This window comes from Mirounga angustirostris, unplaced genomic scaffold (genome assembly GCF_029215605.1).
Source record: "Mirounga angustirostris isolate CCGP_5_RB_7025 unplaced genomic scaffold, mMirAng1.0.hap1 SCAF_10, whole genome shotgun sequence".
Taxonomy (NCBI): domain Eukaryota; kingdom Metazoa; phylum Chordata; class Mammalia; order Carnivora; family Phocidae; genus Mirounga; species Mirounga angustirostris.
In genome coordinates, this window is record NW_026991718.1 from 78406526 (window position 1) to 78433909 (window position 27384).

Genomic DNA, 27384 nt, shown 5'->3' on the forward strand with positions numbered 1-27384 from the left:
GGTATTTAGAACTTTAAGTTTAACCTTCTGTTTCTTGACTAATCAACTGCTGACAGTATCTTTTCCTTTATACTATGTGAAATGAGGAAATTCACTCATTTATTCTTCTCTCCCTGCACTGCACACAACTCTGCACAGCTATACCTTTCCTTCTACATAGCCAAGATTTAAGATATTTATATTCTGTTCAGTAATTATTACATTCTATTTAGTAATTTATATTCTGCTCAGTAATGAGTCACCCTCATTAACATTAATTTAATTAATAATTTAATTTTTGGAATTGCCTGTAGGCCCATTAGAAAAATCACAAACCAACAATTGGATTTATAATATTATAATGATTAAATATTAGTCACTAAAGAACAAAGTAGTAAGACTGGATATGTACAGAAGGGAACATCACTAACTCGGAAGGCAAGTGTTCCTGGCATTTAGGTCAAACATATTTCCGTTCTTATACTTCATCATGCCACATGTTAATCTGTCTCAATGAAAGGCTATGCTTTTCCTAAAAAAATGTTGAACAGAGAGGCACGTGGGTGGCTCATTTGGTTGAACGTCTGCCTTTAGCTCAGGTCATGACCCCAGGGTCCTGGGACGGAGCCCTCCACTGGGCTCCCTGCTCAGTGGGGGGTCTGCTTTTCCCTCTCTCTCTGCCCCTCCCCCCTACTTGTGCTCTCTCTTGAGCTCTCTCAAATAAATAAATAAATAACGTCTTTAAAAAATGTTAAACAGAGTATGCATTTAAGGTACATAAAATGTATATGTCTATGAAAGTGTATATACAGGTTTAAAAAGTTAAAATTAGTTAACTGTGAAAACACCTTCCAGGCCAGGAAATGGGTATTGCCAAGAAATAACCTAGAAACCTCCTGGGCTTACATCCTCTTTCTGCCCTCCCCTCCAGCTATCTAGAAATGGAATTTTGTGTTAATCATTCCTTTTCTTTTTTGATGGTTTTTCCCACCCAAGTATTTATTAGTAGATAAAAAATTCTAGTTTTTCCTGATTTTAAATTTTACATAAATGGAATCACACTGTATGCATTCTTCTGAGACTCACTTCTGCCATTCAATGTTATGGTTTTTAGCTTCAGCCATCACGATGTATTGTAGCATTGGTTCACTCATCCTCATTGTTATGCAGCATCTCCTTACAAAAATCTAACATGATTTTCTTATTCATTTGACTTTTGATGGACATTTATTTATTTTTCCAATATGAATGATGTCATTACAAAAATTCATGAACTTCCTTCCTTGTGCACATGTTAGGAGTTCTGGTACATGGGGCTTACATATTCTCAACTTTACTAGGGAATCCTAAACTGGTTTCCAAATCAACTTATGGTTAAACTTTAAAAGATTTTTCCAACTTAATAATGTAAAATGCAATTTCATTGTGGTGTTTGCATTTCTGAGTGCCAATTCTCTGTGACACTCCCTGTCAATTCTTTTTTTTTTTTTAAGTTTTATTGTGTTCAGAATCTTTATTTTTATTTTTTATTTTTTTAAAGATTTTTGATTTTATTATTTATTTGATAGAGAGAGAGACAGCGAGAGAGGGAACACAAGCAGGGGGACTGGGAGAGGGAGAAGCAGGCTTCTCGCTGAGCAGGGAGGCCGATGTGGGGCTCGATTCCAGGACCCTGGGATCATGACCTGGGGCAGACACTTAACCGACCGAGCCACCCAGGCACCCCTGGATTATTTTCTTTTCTTACAAGGTTTATGTCAGAGCCTGAATGGCTCAGTCAGTTAAGCGTCCAACTCTAGATTTTGGCTCAGGTCATGATCTCAGGATTGTGAGATCGAGCCCTGTGTCAGGCTCCATGCTTAGTGGGGAGTCTGCTTGAGATTCTCTCTCCCTCTCCCTCTGCCCCTCCTCGCTCTAAAAATAAATAAATAAATAAATCTTAAAAAAATAAAAATATGAGGAATAGTTTTTGTATACACTATAGGGTAGGAGTTAATTTCATTTTTCTCCCTATCAATAAGCAATTATTCTGGTACTATTTATTAAAAAGCCCATTCTTTCTCCATTGGTCTACATTATCAGCTCTGTAATAATCTAGTTTTCATACATCTGTGGGTCTGTTCATGGGTCTTCTATTTCATTGCTCAATTTGTCTATTACTATCTTCATTACTTAGCTAGAAATATGTATTTATTTTTAATACTGATAAGACAAGGCTCCAACCTTGTTCTTCTTCAGGACTGTCTGAGCTACTCTTAGCCCTTTGTTCTATCAAATCAATGTGAGAATCAGCTTGTCAATTTCCACATATATAAAAGTGAAGTTATAAATTCTCTGTCTGCTGGATCCCACTGCCCCACTGCCACTGTTGAAAAGTCAACTGGAGGGGCGCCTGGGTGGCTCAGTCGTTAAGCGTCTGTCTTCGGCTCAGGTCATGATCCCGGGGTCCTGGGATCGAGCCCTGCGTCGGGCTCCCTGCTCTGCGGGAAGCTTGCTTTTCCCTCTCCCACTCCCCCTGCTTGTGTCCCCTCTCTCGCTGTGTCTCTCTCTGTCAAATAAATAAATAAAATCTTTAAAAAAATATATTGTTTAAAAAAAAAAGAAAGGTCAACTGGAAGTCTAATTGTTGCTTCTCTGAAGGTATTAAAGGTTATTTTAAGAATTTTTCCTATCTTTGTGATTTGCAGTTTAACTATAATATGTCTAGTGTGGACCTCTTTTTTTATTTATCTTGCTTAGTGTTCATTGAGTTCCTTCAGTCTGTGGGGTAGTGTCTTTCAATTCTGGAAAATTCTCAGCCACTGTCTCCTTTAATATTTCCTCTGTTCCCTTATCTCCTTCTGGAACTCTAGTTAAGTATATGTTAGACCTTCTCATTTTATCACCCATGTTTCTTAACTTCCATTTTGTATTTGTCATTTCTCTAGGCTGTACCCTAGATAATCGCTTATGTCCAATTTCCCAATTCATTATTTTTTTCTTCAGTGAAGTCCAATCATCTGCTATTAAACCTGACCAAGGAAATCTTATTTCCTATTATTACTTTTTCATTTCTAGAGGTTCTGATTAGTACTTCTTCAAATCTTCTTGTTCTTTACCACATTTTCAATCCTTTCCTTTTATTTCTGGAAATTAAAGTAAGCACTCTTGTTTTATATTTTGGACTTGGTAATTCCACTTGATCTTAGCCAAAAGGCCAAGAAGCGATGGGCTTGGTAATTCCAATCTCTCAAGTCCTTGCAGGTCTAACTAATTCTCTGCTCATCTGTTTTTTATTGCTCTTGTTTATGGTCTCTTGTCTTCTTGTACGTGAGTGGTTTTCTCTTTAAGTATATTTACTTAAGCAATCTCATACCCAATGTGGGGCTCGAAATCATGATCCTAAGATCAAGAGCTGTATGCTCCACTGACTGAGCCAGCCAGGTGCCCCTATTTTTTTAAGTTTAGTATATGAGTGGTTTTGATAGTGAGTTGCTCATTTCCCTTAGAATTCTATTTTTATTATTCTTTATTCTTTTCTGCTTTCCCCCTCCCTTTTTCTGGTATTCCTATTAGCTGGATTTTGACCTTTCCATCCTGAAAGGTCCTGATTGATTTTCCAAGTATCTTACCTTCCTGTCATATTTTCCATCTGTCTTTTGCTTTATATCCAGAAAAAAAAATGTTTTCAACCTTGTATTCTAGATTCCAGGCTTCAGCTATTACTCATCATTTCTATTAAATTTTTAAATTGACCATACTTTAAATTCTCAAGTGCTCATTTATTCTGCAACTACTTCTTTTTCATGCCAATCTGTTCTCTTTATATTTAATACAAATAATTTCAGTTTTTTCTGAAGATTGTGATGACACTTGAAATTTTTTCTTCTGTTCCTTGAATTAATAGATTGATTCCCTTAGGGCCATTTCTTCTCTTTGGTGCTCTGTTACATATTCACATTTTTGAATGATAATGGGTTGATTAATGAAGGTAATTGGTGTGAATTTCCTGTATTAGTATATTGATTTCTTTTCCTAACATACCTTTGCCTTGTAGGGAAGGGCTGATTTAGAGCTCTCTGTAAGTGCACAGGGTACTGTGACTGGAAGACTTCATTTAAGGTTCAGGAGAAGAGAGGCCTCAAGGTAAGCTGGGAGCCCTGACCCTCCCCCTACCCCCTGACAAAAGTAGGAAGTACTTTACCCTGAGTGTGTAGTGTTTTTACTTCCTTCTTGAGAAAACGGGACTCTTCTTCTACCACCCATATATGTCTATTTTTCAGTTCCGGTATCATCTCAGAATCTACTTTGCTTCTTTCTTAGTTATCAGCCCCCAACTAGGACTTCTAGTCAGCTGTTCATTTTCTTAGTAAATATTACTTTTTTTTTTTTTTTTTTTTATCTTTTTGGGAGAAAAACCAGACTGAACGCTCTCTATGAGAATCAGTTAGGATGGGTGTGGAGGTAATCTGGGGGAAAATGGTCCAGGTGTTCCTGTCATTGCCCACAATCCATGCCTATCTATTCTTTCTTGGGGTTGAATGGAAATATGGAGTCTCTCTGGGAGCTCCCTAGGATAGTTCCCACAATCACTAGAACTTGTTCCTGTTTGTTTCACTATTTTCCTTTTTTTCTTTTTCTGGGTCATGATTTTCTCTACCAGGATTATCAAACAGTATGGTCCTTTCTGCTTCTGTTTTCCAAAAACTCAATTGAATTTCTGGTTTGTTGACGGCATCCCTTCTTGTTCTCCGTGCTATTATGAATTTATTTCCATTACTATAGCTTTTGGTTATTTAAATGCGGATCCTGAAGAATGGGGAAGAAGTGCTTATGTTTAGTCTTCCTCTTGAACAGGATGTGCTCATAACTTTTGAAAAACATAGACATACATCATCTATTTTAATATTTAAGTGTCTTAAACTTAATACACTTTTATAATATTAAATTAATCACTAATTCAACAAATTGACTAAAGCATCTATCTTTTAAGGATTTGGATTGAAAAGAATTTCTGTTTAATTTACACACTCTTTTCCCTTAGTTATGTACATAACATACTTTTTCTAGTTTCAAAAAGAAAAAAAGCACTGACCAAAAGTGATAGTCCGTCAATCCACACATATACATTTTTGTGTGGTGTCTTTGAAGTTCAGTTTTTTCTATTTCCACATATTTGCTGGAGTCAGAATTCCAAACACATTCCAAACTGTAATGATTCCAAACCAAATACAAGAAACAGCATTCATTGGAAATGCCGGTGGCATCAGCTCTCCTGAAGTTTCAAATGTGTTTTAATCTATAGAAAAAGCTCAGATTTTTTAAATAGCGATATTACCTTTTTATAGACATGCTTGGCTTTGGGGGAAACTTATTTAGAAAAAAAATATCCCCCTATCCCTAGAAAAGAGGAGGCCAATCACAAGTTTCCATAGACAACGAAATGCCAGAGAGTGTACCACACATGGCAGGTGCCACCTTACGTTCTGTAGAGGATGAGGTCTGCTCTACATAATCTACATTGCAGTGTAAGCACGTGGATTTCTGACATGCCATAAAAATATGCTAGATGCATATAAAAATCACAGTATATAGTTCTTGGACAAGAATTCAAACTCACAGTGAAATGACAGAAGCAATGTTCTAGGGGTCAAGGCAATGGGATACAGTCTGTTGTCTTTGGGGTAGAGATTCCGGAATACAAATCCTGGCAGTCATTTTTTTGTTTGACTATGTGACCGTGGGTTAGTTATTAAGCTCAAAATCTCATTTTCATCACGTGCAAAATGGGGATGGTAATGCCTGCCTTATATGCCTATGGTTAGGACTCAGTGAAATTCCGTGTCAAGGCACTGGAACACAGAAGAGACTCAACAGCTATTTCCTTTGTTCTTTATGTCAAAAACTCTAAGCTCAAACAAGTACAATGAATGTACATCAATTATATTCTCCCTTTACCCTGAACTGTTTAAGTTCAAATAGAAAGAAATAGTGAGGAAAGTAATGGCAACTCTTCAGTATGTTCTAGTTTTCTAGTATATTCTTTAGTATGATCATAAGGCATATGATGCTGATACTGCACATCTCATGGACTTAATCAGGCATTTCTTTTAAGTCCTTTTCTTACCATTTAATTTATCATTTTCTTTAGATTTCCAGTCCCTTGGCCTTTCACCTCTTCACCAGTGCCTGTGCTCACAGCAAATCCCAAAAGAGGGTGGGATAATTAAGTGATATTGCATATGCATCATGATGCCACCATCCCCTGACCCTGACCTTTCTCTAGCTGTATATTAAAAGTCTGGGGCTTTCTAACACATTTGTCTGGATGTCTTTTCTCCTCAAGTCTTCTGCCTCACAGATCCTCAGTGGGTGAGCCTCAGTTCCAAAGACACATTTACTAGCTCAGAGTGATTTTCATGTTCAAATGTAGCTTTGCAATTGGCAAGGGGTGCTCTCAGCTGACTGGCTGGTCATGAGACTAACAATGCCCAGTCTTGGTGAGTGTGCTTTCATGACATGAATGGGGTAGCATATGCATTTTTAATGCTCAAGAAGATATTAACACCAATTACTAGTGCCAAAGAAGAAAATTAAAACACTACTTCATGGAATGATAACATCCTCTCTTTGACGATGAAGCCCACATGTTTTATTAGATACTGGTTTCAGTAAGAAAGTTGCTTCCTAGACACTGCAGCCTATCTCTGGAAGAGGGCATGATTTCTTCATGGATTCTAAGGTCATTTATCTTGAGGTCTTCCGATTGGTTCTCTTGGACCACTTGTTTTCTTTCAATTTAGATAACTTCCTAGTTGCCTTTAAAGATTTTTTCCCCTCCACATAAATACTTTAATAAAGCAAAATGTTCCTTCCTCCCAGGACTGCTTTGAAATTCACCATTTTATGTTTTGGTCCTCCTTCCCTTTGAATAAAGCTAGAGGAGCACTCCAGAATCTTATCCACTTGGGCAGTACTTGAACAAATGGCCCTCTTTTTCCCCACCTGATTTTGTTTCTTAGTGAAATTCTTCTCAACCTACAGTCTATTGCATGCTTCTTCCCCTCCTCACCCCCTCTATCTTCCACCCTCCACATATGAAGCTGTAGAGAGAAGTCTTTCTTACTTGGATTATTGTGTCCGGAGGAAACAAGCTGAGAGTCCTAAAAGAACAAGAAATATCAATTAATTTTCTTATTTTGACTTTCAAAATCTAAGTTGAATGTGAGACATACTATTGGTCATTCAGACCCTATTCATTAATCATGCTCTCTACCAGCCACTGTAATGAGAAACATTTATATCGATGTGCTTATTACTAAGCAGTTCCAGAAATGTAGTTCGCAATCACTTTGCTTTTGTATTGTAGACTTTTTGCTTATTGAGGTGAAATTCACATAACATAAAATTAACCACATTAAAGTGAGCAATTTAGGGCCTGGGTGGCTCAGTCGGTTAAGTGTCCAACTCTTGGTTTTGGCTCAGGTTGTGATCTCAGGATTGTGAGATTGAGCCCTATGTCAGTTTCCATGCTCAGCGCAGAGTCTGCTTGGGATTCTCTCTTCCTCTCCCTCTGCCCCTCACCACCCCTGTACACTCTCTCTCTCTCTAAAATAAAAATAAATAAATCTTAAAAAAATGTTTAAAGTGAACAACTCAATGGCACTTAGTACACTCTTAATGTTGTATAACCACTACCTCTCTTTGGTTGCAAATATTTCCATCATTCCAAAATAAAACTCGTTACCCTTTAGGCAGTGTCTCCTCATTCCCCCCTTCTCTCAGTCCCTGACAATCACCAATCTGTATCCTGTCTCTATGAATTTATCTATTCTGGGTATTTCAGGGAGTGGAATCATAAAACATGTGACCTTTTGTGTCTGGCTACTTTCACTTAGCATAATGTTTTGGAGGTTCACCCATGTCATAGCACAGATCAGTACTTCATTCCTTTTTATGGCCAAATAATATTCCATTGTGTGTATACACACCAATTTGTTTAGCCATTCATCCATTAATGGATGTTTCAGTTGTTTCCACCTCTTGGCTATTGTGAATAGGGCTGCTACGAATACACAGGTGTATGTATTCGTTTCAGTCCCTGTTTTCAATCTTTTTGGGTATATACCCATGAATGGAATTGTGGAGTCATATGGTAATTCTATATGAAACTTTTTGAGGAACTGCCAAACTGTTTTTCACAGTGGCTGAATCATTTTGCATTTTTACCAGCCATGTATGAAGATTCCAATTTCTCCACATCCTCACCAACACTTATTTTCTTTTAATTTTGAGACATTTTATGATAGCCATCTTAGTGTGTGTGGTTTTGATTTATATTTCCCTAATGACTAATGATGATGAGCATGTTTTCATGTTTTTGTTGGGCACTTGTATATCTTCTTTGGAGAAATATCTATTTAAGGACTTGACCCATTTTAAAGTGGGTTGTTGGCCCTTTTTGTTGTTGAGTTGAAAGAGTTTTTCACATATTCTGGATCCTAGACCCTTATCAGACATATGATTAGCATAATATTTCCCCCCATTCTGTCAGCTGTCTTTTCACTTTATTGATAATATCCTTTGATGCACAAAAGTTTTTAATTTTAACCAAGTCCTATTTATTTAATTTTTCTTCTATGGCTCATGCTTTTGGTGTCCTATTTGAGAATCTACTGCCAAATCCAAAGTCATACACTTATCTCTATGTTTTCTCCATGAGGTTTATGGTTTTAGTTCATATTTTAGGATTTATTATATAACTGACTTTTAATCTAACCCACTTCCCTTTGGATGTACCTTTACTCTCATCACCTTTCTATAGATGAGGCTGGCAACCATCTCACCAGGGACAATTCACTGAACAACTCTTGTCAATCTGACATTGGTGGATGGGAAGATTATTACAGATTTCCACTTACCTGCAATGGTGGAAAGCCAGGACTATATAGTATTTTGAGTTTAGTTACTGTTTAGGTAAATAGCAATTGAACCTGATTTTATTTGCATTTAAGTGAAATGCTAACTTTTGTTTTGGGAATTCACATCCTTTTTACTTGCAAAATTCCCATTTAGCATGAAATATAAGGGAGACTTATGAAAGAACAAATTAATCAAGATGGTAGGAATGTAAAAGAATAAGTGGTAGCACATAAAATCCAGTGATACTCCTTTATAATTTCAGTGCATGGGACAAAAACCCAGTGAAATGGAATTACCTTCTAATATATAGTTTAAGGTATTTTACTAGAGTTTTGCTCCATGAATATGTTTGTCATGGGACAGGAGATGTCCTTTATGACTTGTTGCATATTCAAATCCATATGATGTTTTCAAAAGGAATTCCACTGGAACGGTATAAAATCAGCCAGACTGCTGGGTAGGGGCTGGGTGGGAAAATAGGGAAGGGAAGGAATTCCCCGCTCTGTTAAACAGACTGAGTCATACACAGATGCTTATAATGTTAATGCTGGTAATGGTGAGCTATTCATATGAAGAAAAAGAACAAGCTCAACTCTCAACCTGAGATTCAGGTTTTGGAAACAGTGTATTAAGATGAAATATTGTTCTGGGCGCCTGGGTGGCTCAGTTGGTTAAGCCACTGGCTTCGGCTCAGGTCATGATCCCAGAGTCCCGGGATTGAGTCCCGCATCGGGATCTCTGCTCAGCAGGGAGTCTGCTTCTCCCTCTGACCCTCCCCCCTCTCATGTGCTCTCTCTCTCTCATTCTCTCTCTCAAATAAATAAATAAAATCTTTAAAAATAAAGATGAAATATTGTTCCTGAAATGATGGGCTAAAGTATAATCCTCATAAATAAATAATTTGGGCCTACTTTGGATAGTTGTTATTAAGAAGACATCCATGGTTAAACCCTCCAAATGGATTGGTGTGTTTTCCATCTTTTCTAATTAATTTAGAGTTTATATTTGAACATAAATTAGTGTTAGCTTTGATACGTGAAAGTACTTTGAGCCCCATGTAGTTGACTCCTCTGAGCCGTCTGTAGATTTCGACATTTTGCAGGTGTCTTGTACTAGAAAGGTAAACACTCACTCACCATCAAATAGATAAGAATGGTAACTGAGATAATTTTCAGCATTAAGTTCATTCATTTTTTTTTTTTTTTTTAAGTAGGCTCCATGCTCAGCATGGAGACCGATGCAGGGCTTGAACTCATGACCCTGAGGGCAAGACCTGAGCTGGAATCAAGAGTCGGACATTTAACCAACTAAGCCACCCAGGCGCCCTGCATTAAGTTCATTCTTAAGAGAAAAAGTGGAGTTTTTGTGAGACTGTTTGCTCACACTCTTGGGAAAGAGCTCATTTTATTTCTTGGTGCACGTTAGGCATCTTAAAGTTCAGACAATGACTATAGACCGTAGACTCATGAGCAAAGAACCAAAAATAAGCTCACAGATAACCTGAATTATAATTATATACTGCAAGATCATGTATTTCAGAGATCGAAGACTTTGAATTTTACCTAAAATATTTGCGTAACTAATGGTGATTATTATTTCTATTTTGTGTGGGCAGTAAAGAGAGGCAGAAAATGGTTAAAGTAATTGGTTAAAAAAAAATCACCATAAAAGTCTGCCCTTCTAGAGAGAAGGAGACTTCTGGAGAGGCAAAATAAAATAAAGACTTTGTCTTAATATGTAATGTCATGTTTGTAACCGATATCTTCTGGGTGCTGCACTGAACAAACAAATACTAGCTTGAAAATACTGACTCTAACCCCAGTGTTTCTATATCATGCAACTCTGTGGGTACGAATGATATCCCATTATCATTCTCATTGACATTTGGCCAGCACGCAGCCAGTGGGCTGGTGGAGGGCGTGAGTTACCGTATGAAGCTCCTCCCAATATTACGTCCACAGGACACTGTCTTCATTCTGACTAGGTCTCTGTTGGCCAACAACTGGGCCGGTAGCTGCTGCTTCTTGAAGGACTCCTGCTCTGCCCAGGCAGCTGCAAAACCCCGGGGGCTACCACAGAATGTACAGACCTTTCATCCTTCACCTAGCCAGGGCAAGGCTGGGTTCAGAGCCTAGGGAAACAAAGCCCCTCCCTCCCAAAGGGCCCAGGCACTTACTCAAGTCCCTCCCACTTTGTATTTCCTGCCACCCAGGCACTCACACACCCATAGCTTCAGTCTCAAAAGCCTTGCTGTCTTTTCTCTTCTTTCTCTCAAAGGCCCTTGCTTTCCGTAAGTAGATGCTTGCGGAATTGCTAACCCCATTTGCACATTCTTATTTTAGTCCCCTCTGGGAGCACTCTACGAGGGCTGCAAGGTTCTCTCAGGCACCTTAAAGGTTACAGAGGGAGTGTACAAAATCCCTGCCTACAGGGCCCAGGGGTCTTGAGTTAGCAGTGGAGATGATGTGTATACGAAATATTATAACCCAGGGCTGAAAGGGATGCCACGGCCGCTCTGCAAGAGTACTTCAAGCCTTTGCATTCTGTCCTTGTCCTTGGGATGCACGTCCTGCCATTTTCTGTTTTCTGCTTGGCAAACTTCATTCTTTCTTCAAGGCTCAGAACAAAAAAGCTCAAGGGTTACCTGCTCTTTGAAACCTTCCTGAATCTCAGAAGGATGCATCTGCTTTATGTTTTCACTGCACCCACTGCCACTACAGAAATTATCTTTTCAACTAGGACTCTTTAACAAAAAAAGACAAAGCCAGCTTTATTAAGGTACAAATTACATGATACAAATCGCACATATTTAAAGTATACAACTGGATAAAAATCACAAAAAGAATGCTACTATTATTACTGTCTAGACCCAAGGATGGCTCTATCTTGTTAAGGAGCATTTACTATTTGAAGAAACAAACAACAGTAATATCTATTCATTAAAGAAGGTTCAGAACAGCAATAAAGTATAAAAAAAAGTTGCCTGTCATCCCGTGACAGGACACTGCTAAGGTTAATCGACTGCTTCTGGTTCGCCAGTGTCATTCATCAAGTGTGTGTCATTCTGACATGTGCACAAAGGGGACAGCCACTTCTGGTTACTTACAAGAATATCTACAGATGGGAATTCATTCTTCTCCACCTCCAAGTCCTGAATTCCCAACACCTATTGTTTGGTACACGGGAATCCTAAACCTTCTCTAAATGTGGTGTTTAACTGGGAAGTAAAGTTTGTACACATCATTTGGCTAAAGACAGAAATAACCAAGTGCACTGGTATCTGAGAAAGCCCATCAATGAAGCACTATAAGAAAGACTGTATTTCATGTGTAGCCTGCCATCGAAACTGTCTGAGGCTACCTTCCCTCCTGTACTACTATGAAAGAAAAGTACTGCCAATTAATTGTAAGATCCCATCAACTCTAAAACAAATCCTGATTTTAGGGAGTGTAAGATGAAAAAAAAAATCTACCTTAGATCAGTAAAATACAGTAGTTCTTAACCCATGTAGCTTAAGGACGATCCTTATACTCTGAGGGTATTACTTAAAAATGGCTCTTTGGAACCATCTGAGGACTGTTCCACTCAGATCTCTCCTTGCTTGCCTATCAATCTAGTGTTAGAATTATAAAAGGCAAGAAATGGAAATATATCGGGGGTGGGAGGGATGGGGTGGCTGGGTGATGAACATTGGGGAGGGTATGTGCTATGGTGAGCGCTGTGAATTGTGTAAGACTGATGAATCACAGACCTGTACCCCTGAAACATGTTAATATGTTAAAAAAAATTAAAAAAAAAACCCGAAACCGAAATATATCTTCTCTTATTTTCAGACCCACGCATTAAGCTAGTTACTATAGAAAAAGGAACCATCTGATTTGGGGTCTCTCTTCACCCCCAACCATCACTTTCTCCTCATTCTTTTCTATAAAGCTCAGAAGAGTTGAAATAAGGTAATTTATAATTAATTTAAATGTTTGTTTCAAGGGAATGCTAAAACATGGAGTTTTAGTCCAAACACTTTGTGGTACAACTTAAAGCATGCTAGGAACCCCAAGAGGGAGACAGAAAACAAGCTTTCTAACTTTAAAGTATTTTCCTTCACACTTGCTGCTTTTCTTCTCCTTCTAGTGTACAAAAAGCCAATAGGATTATCATTTCTAAAATGATGCTAGAATTCTTCTGTATAATGTTTTAAACACTGATCAGGAAAAATAGTTCCAGACCAGGTTTGATCCCACCAGAGCCAGCATCCATTGCCACATGAAATGTTTGTGAAATGTCACTAGGTTTGCTCATATGCCTTCTGAGGATGGAAAAGGTTCTACAACTTTGAGTCCTTTATTTGCATTTCAAAATTTATGAGATTGCTACAGAAATGAAGAGAAAAGGGCAAATCAAATTCAATTTTTTTTTTCTTGGTTGAATTACCTGATAATGGCACACAGTCTTTTTTTTTTTTTTAACCAAATTCAATTATTTTTGAGATTTAAAGACTGAGATGGACATGTCTGGTAGTTTTTGCCTAGGGAATTGTGACTCCAAATTAAGATTTCCGAGAAGAGAAAAAATATCAAAGTTCATTATCAATGAACTTTACTATACATTATGTCCTTTAACACTGAGACAAATTGGGGAAATTCTCGGAAGTATTTAGCTAATTAATTTAGTGGTACTGGTAACTCAGAATGCCCAGTTAAAAGGACTTTCCTTGTGAGGTTAAATTGCCCCTTCAATCTTTTTTTTTTAAATTTTATTTTATTATGTTATGTTAGTCATCATACATTACATAATTAGTTTTTGATGTAGTGTTCCATGATTCATTGTTTGCCTATAACACCCAGTGCCCCATGTAATACGTGCCCTCCTTAATACCCATTACTGTGCTAACCCACCCTCCCACCCCCCTCCCCTCTAAAACCCTCAGTTCGTTTCTCAGAGTCCATAGTCTCTCATGGTTCATCTCCCCCTCAGATTTCCCCCCCTTCATTCTTCCCCTCCTGCTACCTTCTTCTTTTTTTTTTTTTTAAACATATAATGTATTATTTGTTTCAGAGGTACAGGTCTGTGATTCATCAGTCTTACACAATTCAGTGTTCACCATAGCACATACCCTCCCCAGTGTCTATCACCCAGCCACCCCATCCCTCTCACCCCCCACCACTCTATCAACCCTGTTTGTTTCCTGAGACTAAGAGTCTCTTATGGTTTGTCTCCCTCTCTGGTTTCATCTTGTTTTATCTTTTCCTCCCTTCCCCTATGCTCCTCTGTCTTGTTTCTCAAATTCCTCGTATCAGTGGGATCATATGATACTTGTCTTTCTCTGATTGACTTATTTCGCTTAGCATAATACCCTCTAGTTCCATCCACGTTGTTGCAAGTGTCCCTTCAATCTTAATGAGGGCTTAATTTTGTTATTTATTAGTCATTTTAGAGATTTTGCCCCTCAAATTCCATAAATAATTCTAACTCCTATACTCTAGCAATAGTGATAATCTCAAATATTAATAATGTAATGAATGAACAGCAAGCTCCCAATTGTCAGTTGAGATACAGGTTAAAAAAGATGCACTGTGTGTGAAAATTAGCAACAGTCTTTGCCGTGGGCAGATTAGGGCTCCCCCAAAGATGTCTGTATCTTAATTCCTGGACCCTGTGAATATACTGCTGCTCATGGCAAAAGAGATTTGCAGATGTGATTAATAATTTTGAGATGGGAGATTTTCCTGGATTATCCAGGTAGGCTCAATATAATCACAAAGGCCCTTATAAAGGGTGGGAGGGGAGAGTCAGAGAAGGAGATGTGACAAGGAAGTCTGAGGTCAGGATGATGAGAGCCATGACCTAAGTAACAAGGGCAGCTTGTAAAAGCTGAGAGCGACAAGAAAAATTATTCCCTAGAGTATTTGGGAGGAACGCAGCCCACCAACACCTTGATTTTAGTTCAGACTTCTGACTTCCAAAGTTGTAAGAAAATACATTTGTGTTGTCTTAAGTCACTAAGTTTGTGGTAATTTGCTATAGCAGAAATAGCACACTAATCCAGTCTTATTTCTTCCATACCAGATAAATTAATAGTACTTCCAAGGTTTTTGAAAGAAAAGCATTATTAAAATCATGCAATGTTCTTACATCTTGTAAAATGACTTTTTCTTTCTTAGGCAAGGCCAAAAGATCTAGGGGCAACATAACTCCACACAAATCCTATAAAAATCCTAAATAACATACAGTTTTTAATTTAAATTTGAAATTCTGTGCCCTATCTGATATTTGATAATGTATCTTTTTGGATGGAAGATAGATTCTTATAACTTCATTTCTGCCTTGAAAAATATATTTTTTGTACTAATGAGGTAAGGTCTCAAATTTACTGTAGAGATAAGTTATTACTTAAACTTTATATACATTCAACAAAACAAATTTATACAATCCTTTTGGAAAAGTCACAACCAAATGGGCCTTGGGATGTGTGCTCAATTACATCAGAAATTGTACTTACACCATGGATATGTTTATATAATAAAAATACATATTTGCTTATGTTTTGGGTGAAGCCATTATTTTGGCCAGATTATATACAAAAATTATAAGGATTCTGCATTGTATTTTGTGTGGCAATATGCCACTGGAAGTTCTAATACAAGAGTGACATGCAGGTTCTGGTTAAAGACGGTGACATAGGAAGATCTTGAACTCACCTCCCCTCACAGATACACTGAGTCCCCACAGCTACATACTTACCCTTAAAGAAACCTAAAGGCTGGCTTGGCTGACTGATGATGACACATCCAGCAAATGAGAAGAAAACTACATTAAAGCAGGTAGGAGAAACTGTGACACAATCTCCCCAAAAACCCACAACTGGGAGGGAACTCCGAGCTTCTCCTTGAGGAGCAAAGGGTTCAAACTCCACATTGAGCACTCCAACTTTTTTGGGCTGCACTTGAGAGATAAGCTCCCCAAACATCCAATTTTGAAAACCAATGGGGCTCGAACTCCAAGACCCACAACACAGCAGTGAGAAATGCCTCTTAAGGGGCTCATGTGCTCCAAGTCACCCAGGCCAGGGCCCTGCTCAGATTACGCCCCGACTCCTGCAGGAGGCACACCTACTTATATTAAAATCTTGGCCTGAGAGGCAGGCACCTTTTTTTTTTTTAAGATTTTATTTATTTATTTAATTGACAGAGAGAGAGAGAGAGACAGCGTGAGGAGGAACACAAGGAGGGGGAGTGGGAGAAGGAGAAGCAGGCTTCCGGCCCGATCCCAGGACCCCAGGATTATGACCTGAGCCGAAGGCAGTCGCTTAACCAACTGAGCCACCCAGGTGCCCCGAGGCAGGCACCTTTTAACACACACAACTAGGAGCCTGCTGGAACACTCTCAAGGGTCTGCTGGTGGGTGCCATTTTCTTGCTCTCCCTTTGCCATGTTCCCGAGCACCAGTATATCCCAGAAGGGAGCTCTGATATGTGTCTGATGCCCTGATTTCTGTGGCTGCTGCCTAGATTATGCCTCTTAGTGTCCTGAATCTGGAGGTCAGAGAGCTTGTGATCCTGGTCACAGGGGACTGTAATAACAGGTGTCACCCACAAAGGAGCTTACACCGGTCTGATGCCCTGACTTCTGCTGTCAGGGGACACTTCCACATCACCTGGCTGGGGTGACCAGTGGGGCTTCCACCTGTGGGTCCCACAAGACTGTAAACAATGGAGAAGAGTTCTTAAACTGCTACTATCCCCAGGTCACTGCAAGAAGCAATAGACCCAGGAGCCCAGTCTTTCTGTGAAGGACGCCTAGTAGCTGATCATCATGGCTGTGGCCTGAGGGGCCGGCTACTAATTAAACATGCATTTAGGAGCTGACTGTAATCTATCCCAGAGGGTGGGTGCTATCTTTGCACCCCAGCTCTGCTTCAGAATGCCATGTTTCCTGAAGGGGAGGTTTATGTGGATCTGGTGCCTGGTGTTTGTGGCAGATGCCCAGAGGATGCCCCTTGATCACCTGGTTCTGGTGGCCTGAAGGGCTTGTGTTCCTGGGTCTTACAGGACTGTGGCAATTAGAGGGATGGTTCTTGGTAGGCTACCATGTCCAGGGCACTGTACAGACAGTAGACTGAGGCACACCGTCTTCCCTCCAGTCTTTGAAGGAGGTCACTTTGCTTGTCCTGGAGCTTTAGAATGAGAGGCAGGCTTTGGGACTGGTACATACTTTAGTGGCCTACAGAGCTGCTCTCAAGGAACATAGGCTATGGACACCATCTTTGCATTCTCCCTCTGCCTCACACTAGGCTTGCTGGTATCTCCCAGAAAGGAGCTTATACAGCCCTTTGGAGCCCAAATTTTTGCAACTGCTGTCCAGGGAACATTTCCAGATCACCTGGCTCTGGTGGTCAGCAGTGCTTATGCCTGTGGCCCCTCAGGACTTTATATATTTGCATACTTTTAAAAGCTGTTGCCTGTGGGTCCGGTTTCTAGTCAGCCTGAATCTAGGTGCTGAGATCCTTCCCTTTGGGACACTGACATGTCTTGGCACATCCTGAACTACTGGGAGCTGTTAAAAATATAGTAGGTTGCTTGGACAAGCACACAGGTTTGAGAGATGACCAAGAGCTGGGAAAGGGCTGGATAAAAAGGTTCATCTCCTACACGAGGCCACTTCTTCAAGACTGGATGGGGTGGTTATTTTATCTACTATATAGAAACCAATACAGAGACTCAAGCAAAATGAAAAGACAGAGGAATATGTTCCAAATGAAAGCAAAACTCAGGAAAAAAAAAAAAACCTTAATGAAACAGAGATAAGTAATTACCCGATAAAGAGTTCAAAGTAATGGTCATAAAAATGCTTACTTGAATGGGTGAGAAGAATAGATGAACATAGTGAGAACTTCCACAAAGAGATGTAAAATATAAGAAAGTACCAAACAGAAGACACAGAGGTGAAGAATGCAATGACTGAACAGAATAAATGAAGCAGAGGAAAGGATCAGTCTAATCAAAGACAAGGCAGTGGAACTCACCAATCAGAGCAAGATAAAGAAAAAAAGAATGAAATAAGTGAAGACAGCTTAATAGCTATATGGGACAAAAGACTAACATTTGCATTATAGGACTCCCAAGAGGAAAAGAGAAAGAGAAAGGGACAGAAATTTTATTAGAAGAAATAATGACTAAAAATTTCCCTACCTTGGGGGAGGAAATGGGAATCCAGATCCAGGAATCCCAGAGAATTCCAGAAAAGATGAATCCAAAGAGTCCCACACCAAGACACATTATGAATAAAATTTCAAAAGTTAAAGAAAAAGGAATATTAAAAGCAGCAAAAGAGGGGCACCTGGCTGGCTCAGTTGGTTAAGTGACTGCCTTTGGCTCACATCATGATCCTGGAGTCCCAGGATCGAATCCTGTGTCAGGCTCCCTGCTCAGCAGGGAGTCTGCTTCTCCCTCTGACCCTCTCCCCCCATGCTCTCTCTCTCAAATAAATAAATAAAATCTTAAAAAAAAAAAAGGCAGCAAGAGAAAAACAACTTGTTAAGTACAAGGGAACCACCATAAGAGTTTCAGCACAAACTTTACAGGTTAGAAGGGAGTGGCAGGATATATGCAAAGTGCTGAAAGAAAAATCTTCCAACCAAGAATACTCTACCCAGCAAAATTATCATTAAGAACTGAAGGAGATCAAGAGTTTTCCAGACAAGCAAAAGCTAAAGGAGTTCATCACATAATGATGAAGGGACCACATGAAGCTGAAAAGAAGTGGCCTAATTAGTAACAAGAAAACATGTGAAAGTAAATCTCACTGGAAAAGTAAATCTTTAGTAAAGGTAGTGGATTAATTATTATAAAGGTAGAATGATGGTTAAAAGACAAAAGTGGTAAAAAATAACCATGATTACAATTAGTTAGAGGATACACAAGATAAAAAGATGTAAAATGTGACACCAAAACCAAAGAGTAAAAATGTTCAGTTTTAGAATGGGTCAAAGCTGTTATCAATTTAAAATAGATTGTTATAGATGTAAGTTGTTACATGTAAGCCTCATGGTAACTGCAAAGCAAAAACCTATAGTAAATACAGAAAAGATAAAGGGAAAGGAATATAAGCATACCATAAAAGAAAGTCATCAAACCACAAAGGAAGAGAGCAAGAGAAGGAGAAAAGAACAGAAAGGAACTACAAAAACAGCTAGAAAACAACTAACAAAATGACAATAAGCACATACCTGTCAATAAATTACCTCAAATGTAAATGGACTTCATTCTCCAATCAAAAGACACAGAGTGGCTGAATGGATTAAAAAACAAGACTTGAAAAAATATTGTTGAGGCTACTGTGTGGACAAGAGACTGTGTATTAGAGGCTAGGATGAATGGCTGGAAAACTGTAAGAGTCCACAGTAGATATGATGATGGCTTGGAATAGAGTGGTAGGTAGAGCAAGCGTGGAAACAGGAACACCAGTTGGGGGGTTATTGCAATAATCAATGCAAGGGATGATAGTGTAGACCAAGGAGGTAGCTCTGATGGTGGGGGAAGTATTTAAATTTGGGATGTATTTTGAAAGTAGGGTAGACATGATTTAATGATGAGCTGGATGTATGAGATGAGAGAAAGACAAGTCAAGGATGGTGTACTGGGTTGAACAGTGTCCTCCAAAAGCTCATGTCCACTCAAAATCTGTGAATTTGACCTTATGTGGATATAGGGTTCTTGCAGGTAAAATCAAGTTAAGATGAGGTCACACTAGATTAAGGTGGGCCCTAAATTTAATGACTGCTGTCCTTATAGACCCAGAGACACAGAGAGGCAAGACAGCCAAGTGTATGTAGAGGCAGAAATGAAAGTGATGCAACTACAAGCCAAGGAATGTGACAGACTACTGAAAGTCTTCAAAAGCTAGGAAGAGGCAAGAAAGGATTCTTCCCTAGAGCCGTCAGAGGGAGCATGGCCCTGCTGGCACCCTGATTTCAGACTTCCAGCCTCCAGAACTATGAGAGAATAAATTTCTTTTAAGCTGCCCACTTTGTGTATTTTTTTACAGGTGCCTTAGAAAACAAATACAGATGATTCCAAGGATTTTGGCCTGAGCCAGCTGCAAAAATGGAGAAATCACTTACTGAGAAACACTGGGATAAAAGGCTTGTGGGGAGGATTAAAAGCTCAGTGTTTGATATAGCAAGCTTAAATGTTTGTTAGGTATCCAAGAGGAGATGTTGAGGAAGTAAGCAGAACTACAAGTATGGAGTTTGGGGGATGGAGAAGGGGCTAGAGACACAAATTTAGAAGTCATAAGCTTGGCATAGAGAGTATTTAAAGCAACAATTAGATGAAATAATTAGATGAAATCACCAAAGAAGTAAACAGAGAGGAGACGTGGAAGGATTAAAGGTAAGTGCAGAAAAGGACTATCAGAGACTTTAGGTTAAGTCTGGACTAAAAACCTGCTTGAAAATACACTCTAGCAAAAACAATATGCACATCTTAAGAGGAAGGCTTGAGACACAAGAAACAATGGCCAATTAAGAAACTAACAAATAATTGTTAAGGTGTAATGCTAAAAAATGGTTATAATAACAACAGTTTGAAATACTGTAATCTCAAACTGAGAGATGATGGTGAGGGAGATCAAAGTAAAACTAATTGTTGGGGGTAGAATACAGATATGAGTTAATTGTAGGTATTGATAAAAATAGGTTTAACTAGGCTAATGTATTAAAATTCTAAACGCAATTACTAGAAAAACAGAATATTATGTATATGTTTGAAAATCCTGAAGGGGGGAAAAAAAGGAACAAAGAAAGATTAATTAACCCAAGAGGAGGTAGAAAATTTGAAAAAGCAAATAGGCATAGAAGAAAATGAAAATACAAGTAAAGATCTACTCTTAAAAGAAAACTATGGACAGTATGTTTTATGGTTGAGTTACTCCATGCCTTTAAGGAGGGGGAAATTGGCATGTTATATAAAATGTTCCAGAATACAGAAAAAGGTAGAAAGCTAAAGAATTCATTACAGAAAGCTATTATATTCCTGGTGTCAAAACTGAACAAGTGTACACAAAAAGATACCTAGACCAAGGTGACTTATGAACACGGGAGTAAAATTCTAAAATTAAATATTGGCATATTGAATCCAAAAGTATATTAAATGAACAATACACCATACTCAAGGAAACTAATCATACGGGTGATTAAAAAAATCAGACAATCTATTAATGTAATTTTCTACATTAGCAGATTAAAGAACAAAACTATGAACACCTCAATAAATACTGAATAAATTTCAACTAAATTCAAACTTGTTGTATTTCTGTATACTCTGGAAAACCGATCAGTAATTGCCAGGGGTTGGGTGTGTGGGAGGCGTTGACTACAAAGTACCAAGGGGGAGTTCTGGGTGGTGATGGAATGCTTCTATATCTTGAGTAAGGTGGTCTCAGGAGCATATGTGTTTTTCAAAACTTGCAGGATACTGTTTTCAAATTGTACCTTAAGTTTTAAAAATGAAAAAATAAATCAATCCATGAAAATGTTCAGAAAGCTAGAAATAGAAGGAAGCTATCTGAGCTGGACACACAATACGCAATTCTTATACCTATTGATAACAACCACACTCAATGATTAGAATCATCCTTGTTAATGTCACGAATATGGCAAAGATGTACAGCTTCCCATCGACACAATAAGAAGGGTAAAATGAAACATATTTGTTATTTGCAAAACTCTTTAACAGTTTCTCAATTCACTTAGAGTAAAACCCAAGTCCTTTGAATGGTCCTACTGTCCAAACATAATATGACTGCATTTACCTCACAGTGTCACTTACTGTTCCTCGCCTGGTTCTCTCTGCCCTGACTCCACTGTTCTTGCTGTTCCTCCAGCGTCCACGCACTTTCACCTCCATCTGCCAGAAGTCTCTACCTCCACTTGTCTGCATGAGTTGCTCCTTCTCTAACTTCAGCTCAAGTGTCACATCCCCAGGAGGGTCTTTTTTAAGCTCTCTACTTAAAATTCATCCATCCCCATTCACCATCAACATTCATTATCTTCCTCTCCTGATTTATGTTTCTTCAGTATACATCATGATCTAACATGTCATATATTTTATTGCTACACATCCTGTTTTTCCCCACTTGGAAAATATAAGTCCACCAAAAAAAAATCTCCCGGGACAAAAGGAGTTCAGTAAATAAATATGTAACACCTGGTAGCGTTCCTTTTCAGTTCTCTTGGGTACATATACCTAGAAGTGGAATTGCTGGGTCATATGATAACCTGATGTTTAACCTTTTGAGGAACTGTTAAACTGTCTTTCAAAGAGGCTGCACCATTTTGGATCCTACCAGCAACTGATAGCAGGGTTCCAATTTCTCAATATTCTTGTCAACACTGGTTATTGTTTGTCTTTGATTTTAGCCATTTAAGTAGGTGTGAAGAAGTATCTCCTTGTGGTTTTGATTTGGAACTCTAATGATTAACAATGGTGATAGGGTCTTCTCATATACGTATCAGGCATTTGTAGACCTCCTTGGGAGAAGTGTCTATTTAAATCCTTTGCCCATTCTTTTTTTTTTTTTTTAAAGATTTTACTTATTTATTTGACAGAGAGAGACACAGCAAGAGAGGGAACACAAGCAAGGGGGAGTGGGAGAGGGAGAAGCAGGCCTCCCGCGGAGCAGAGACCCTGGGACCATGACCCAAGCCGAAGGCCATTGCTCAACAACTGAGCCACCCAGGCGCCCTCCTTTGCCCATTCTTAAAATGAGTTATGTTTTTATTGTTGGGTTGTAAGAGTTCTTTATATATTGTGTCACTACCTGTTTCAGTGAATAAAATTTTATCTGAACCTAGTCACATTTATTCATTTAGGTAAATTATTTACAAACTGATCCTTTACAGAAAAAGCTTGTTGACATCTGATTTAAAAATGAGTTATTGGTCAAGAATTAGATAAATATACTGAAAAAAAGAGGCTGGACAGTCCTGAAACAAATCCATGTATTTACGAGAAATTCAATTGTTGATTTAGGTGGTATTTCAAACTAGTGGGGGGAACATGGGGTAATCAGTTGATAGTGTTAACAATAATTTACTAACCGCTGAAAAGAATAAAGCTAGAAACCTATGTCACACCATCTACAAAAAATTGTTTTAAAACCCCAAAATCAAACTATAAAAAATGATAATAAAATAGAGAACATTGTTAGAATGTTGGAGCAGGAAAAATCATTTTTCTCTGACATAAAAATTAAACACTTTGCTAGCATAAAAGGTACATAAATAAGGTAGCAAGAAAATAGTTGCATCATATATAACAGACAAATGAATAAGATAAGGAGTTTGTACAAATCTTTTTTTTTAAGTGGTAATGGATATGAATGTGCGATTTGTAAAGGAAAAATAGTCAATGCTCAAACTCAGAAGTAATTAGAGAAATGCAAATTAAAACAATGGGATATCAATTTTTCACCCACACTACAGACACAATGATATAAAGCCAGATAATGTTAAACACTGGCAAAGATGCCTCCAGTACCTATCCTCTTCTAGGTATCTATTCTAGAGACTTTCTTTTTTTTTTTTTTTTAAAGATTTTATTTATTCATTTGAGACACAGAGATACAGAGAGAGAGAGAGAGAGCATGAGCAGTGGGAGAGGCAGAGGGAGAGGGAGAGGCAGACTCCCGGCTGAGCAGGGAGCCCGATGTGGGGCTCGATCCCAGGACCCTGGGATCATGACCTGAGCCGAAGGCAGACACTCAACCATCTGAGCCACCCAGGCGCCCCTCTAGAGACTTTCAATAAGAGGCATACAAAAAGGCATTTATAAATAATACTGGTTGTAATAGTGTTTGCGATAACGAACCATAACCAATCTCAGTGTCCATCAAAAGGAGCTTGACTAAATAAACTACAACAAATTCATACCACAAAATATTTTGCTGCAATTAAGAAGAATGAAGAATATCTCTATATATTTACTTGGAAAGATCTCCAAATACACTTTGTTAAGGGAAATAAAAATCAGCTTAGAATGAAATTTACCACTGTGATATTATAATGAATTGTTACTTTAATAATTCACTTTAAAAGGTTGCAGTGTTAATATTTAGCAATAATATGTATTCATGGTATCTGAAAAAAATCAACTTTTAGAAGAAATGTTTTTAGAACTATACCATCTAAGAGTTTTTAAAAACTCTTAGATGAAACATATGAATGTATATGTATATCATGCACAGGGAAGATGAGTGGAATGTTATTCACCAAACTCTTGAAAGTAAATTCTGGGTAGGGAAATAAAACTTGGATGCGGGTACTGGACACTTTCATATTTTGCTCCTTCTATCGGCATAATTTCATCCTTATGAATATGGAGTTATATATTAGTTGTATGGTTAAAAATCATAAAATAAAACCTATTAGACTCATGTATAATTTAAATATATTGTGGCTGATTTTTTGAGTGTGTGCTTGTCCTTAGAAAATGGAAATTTGTTTTTTAAAGTCCTAGAAAATATTTTAAGGTTTATAAAAGATACTGAAGAGGAATTATATACTACATGTCCTCAGTTCTAAGACATTGATTTTAAGATACATCATTAATTTAATAACAGCTTTTCAGGAAAAAAAAGAAAATCACACCGAATATTTAAGATGATCGTATGATGCATTTCAACTTCACAAATTTTTTTAGATAAAATGACAATTATAATATGCATCACATTTTGCCAAAAGTAGGGAAGGGGAAGCTTAATTTTCTCCCTTTGATGAATAAATACATGCTTGCAAATTGTTGAAAATCAGCCATATGCCTCTGGTAGGAATATTTACAGAGGGAAAAACAATCACAGGAAAACCCACTATCCACTAAAAAATCTCTGTGTGAGTAAAGCATACTGCTCCTGAGTGTTACAAGATCTCACCTTATTTGGAAATGGAAATTTGCTTGGTTCCACTTTGCCAGGTGCTGGAATAGCAGAAAGTGGTGGGAGCCAGGTCATCTCCTAAATGGTGGGAAAAAACAAACAGCATTGTAATACAGGGAGTATTTAAAGTCAGTAGCTATCTGAGCCTGCCTTAATAACACTGGGAAGGGATTGGAATGAAGAGATGAATAAAGAATGAAAGGGATTTTTTTAAAAAGGATGTGAGATCCTCTTTCATGATTTCTTTTCCTAATTTTACCAATTCTTGGTTCCATGGCTATCCCCATGCTCCCTTTATATTGTAAAAAGATCTGCAAGGCTGTCCTATTTTCATTTCGTTTAAGCTCCAGAGTAAAGGGACAACCTAGTAGTAAAAGTTCTATGGAAAATGCCGAACAAAGGGGGCTGCTTCTCTTGGACTCAATCCCACAAAATTTCACAGGGTGTTTCTGTAGAAATGTACAAAGTACTTCTGACTTTAGGGTCGTTATGAGAGGAGTCTTTATTTTATTAGAAACAAGTATTAGGATGAGTTTCCAATAAGCCCCACACATCACTTTGGTCTTCATAAAAATCTCCTTCATGGAGAAGTAAAAAAAAAAAATCACACGTATGAAATAGAAAGAGAGAGGGAGGGAGGGAGGGAGGGAGGGAAATAAGTGTCTTATCATTTTTATAACACAGTATTAAGAATACAACTTTAGCTCAACACACAATCATCTGTCTTATGCTTTCTGACATACACTTTCACTAAACTGTGAGAGGGGGCAGCGGTGTTTATCCACTTGCTGTTTTCTTCTTCGGTTCCATCTCCTGGAAGTTACCTGCATTCACTAAATGATTATACAATTAAATTAAATCAATCAATTTCTGATTACCGGGAAATTTACTTGGGAGTTTACAGATAGGTTTTGAACCCTATTTTCTTTTTTTAATTTCCTTCCTCTTTCAAACCTAAGCAAGCATAGAAGCAGTAGTTGATCCACTTTAAGAAAAGTGAGAAATTCTTTTTAGGTGAAGACATTTTCTCACCTCCCTTGGGGAAAAGGGATTCTGTCAGGTTTTTAAGTCAAAGAAATTCTTGAGGGTGGTCTTGTGCCTTTTTTTGGGGTAACTCTCCTCCTTCAGCACCTCGGATAGTGCAGACCCACGCAGACAGAGGGCAGAAAGAGAGGTCAAACCCACCCTGGAAGGATTTCCTGACCCTATTATCATCTCTCACCCACCATGACACCTGTGCCTTGGTGGGTTAAGCTCATAGGCATTTGAGATGTCCCTTCTCCATTCTGCTGTTACGAGGTCTCGCCAATGGAAAGCAAAGGAAGATCCAGTGACCTTCTTCTATATCCCTCTCTCCTCTTACCTCTGCTCCCCAAGTATCTGCGCATTCGATCCTGTATCTATCCCTGTTGTCTCTTTTGAGGAGGTTGTTTTTTTTTTTTTAATTTATTTTTTATTCTTATGTTAATCCCCATACATTACATCATTAGTTCTAGATGAAGTGTTCCATGATTCATTGTTTGTGCATAACACCCAGTGCTCCACGCAGAATGTGCCCTCCTCTTTTGAGGAGGTTGTTAATCACGACTGCCGAGTTTGTGTCCAGGAACAGAGTAGGTGCTCAGTATATTTTTGAATAAATGCCAAATAGAACAGTATTTCTGCAATGTCTCTACCATCCTAATCACACCTTCATTACTTTTAACCTAAATTACTTTAATAGCTTCCTGATTGGTTCTCTTTCTTCTGTTATTATTAATCCATCCACTACACTCCTGCCAACTCAATTTTCCTAGACTGCAGATGCAGATAAAAAGCTTCACGGCTCCAAAATCTTCACATACCATTATATACATAATACGATGATGACCATGACCATGCTGTCTCCTGTTGTGCTTTACAGTTTTCAGAGTACTTTCATACAAGTTTTTAAATTTACACTCAACCTTTAATACTACTATACCCATACTGCGGGTGAGGCAGTCAAAGCTCAAAGAGATGAACTGATTTGCCCAAATTCACTCAACTCATAAATGTCACCACTGAAATTTGCATAACTATCTCATACTTCCAGCCCAGTATTTGTCTTTCACTCCACTGCATCTGCTCTCAAAGATCTCAGCATAGTATTCAAGACCTTCTACAAGGTCTCGGTTTTCAGTCTTGTGCCCTTTCGTTAGTCTACACCCACCCTAAGTATAAGGAAAACTACAGTCTCTGTTTTCACTTACACTATGCCCTTTGTGTGTGAATGCCCTATTCTCATATGCTTTTTGGATTTCTATCCATTCATGAAGGCTCATCTCAAATATCATCTATGTCTTGAGGCCTTTGCTGATTCCCCTTCTATTCCATATGATATGACAATTTCCTTCTCATGCTCCTCCAATGCACTTATTTTTCTCTCTCATAGTAACTGTTAGATTCTTTTTTGTGTTAAGTTTTATGAGTATATACCTCAATCTGCATTCAACCATTTCTCCCTCTTCCAATACCCTTCTCCCAAAATAGAATAGAAATCACACTTAGGAATCTCAACGATCTCTTTCAATAACATTCAGATCTATTAAATATA

At 38.3% G+C, this 27384-nt stretch overlaps 1 protein-coding gene across 1 annotated transcript in view; it reads right to left on the reverse strand.

Moving 5' to 3' along the window:
- Positions 1 to 27384, reverse strand: part of AFF3 (ALF transcription elongation factor 3) — a 520154-nt gene that overhangs the window by 169603 nt on the left and 323167 nt on the right. The window contains exons 6-7 of the mRNA XM_064572610.1: positions 24807 to 24887; positions 7085 to 7121 (exon numbers count right to left, since the gene is read on the reverse strand). Of these exons, the coding sequence (XP_064428680.1) occupies positions 7085 to 7121; positions 24807 to 24887 (118 nt within the window). The remainder of the gene's footprint in view (positions 1 to 7084; positions 7122 to 24806; positions 24888 to 27384) is intronic.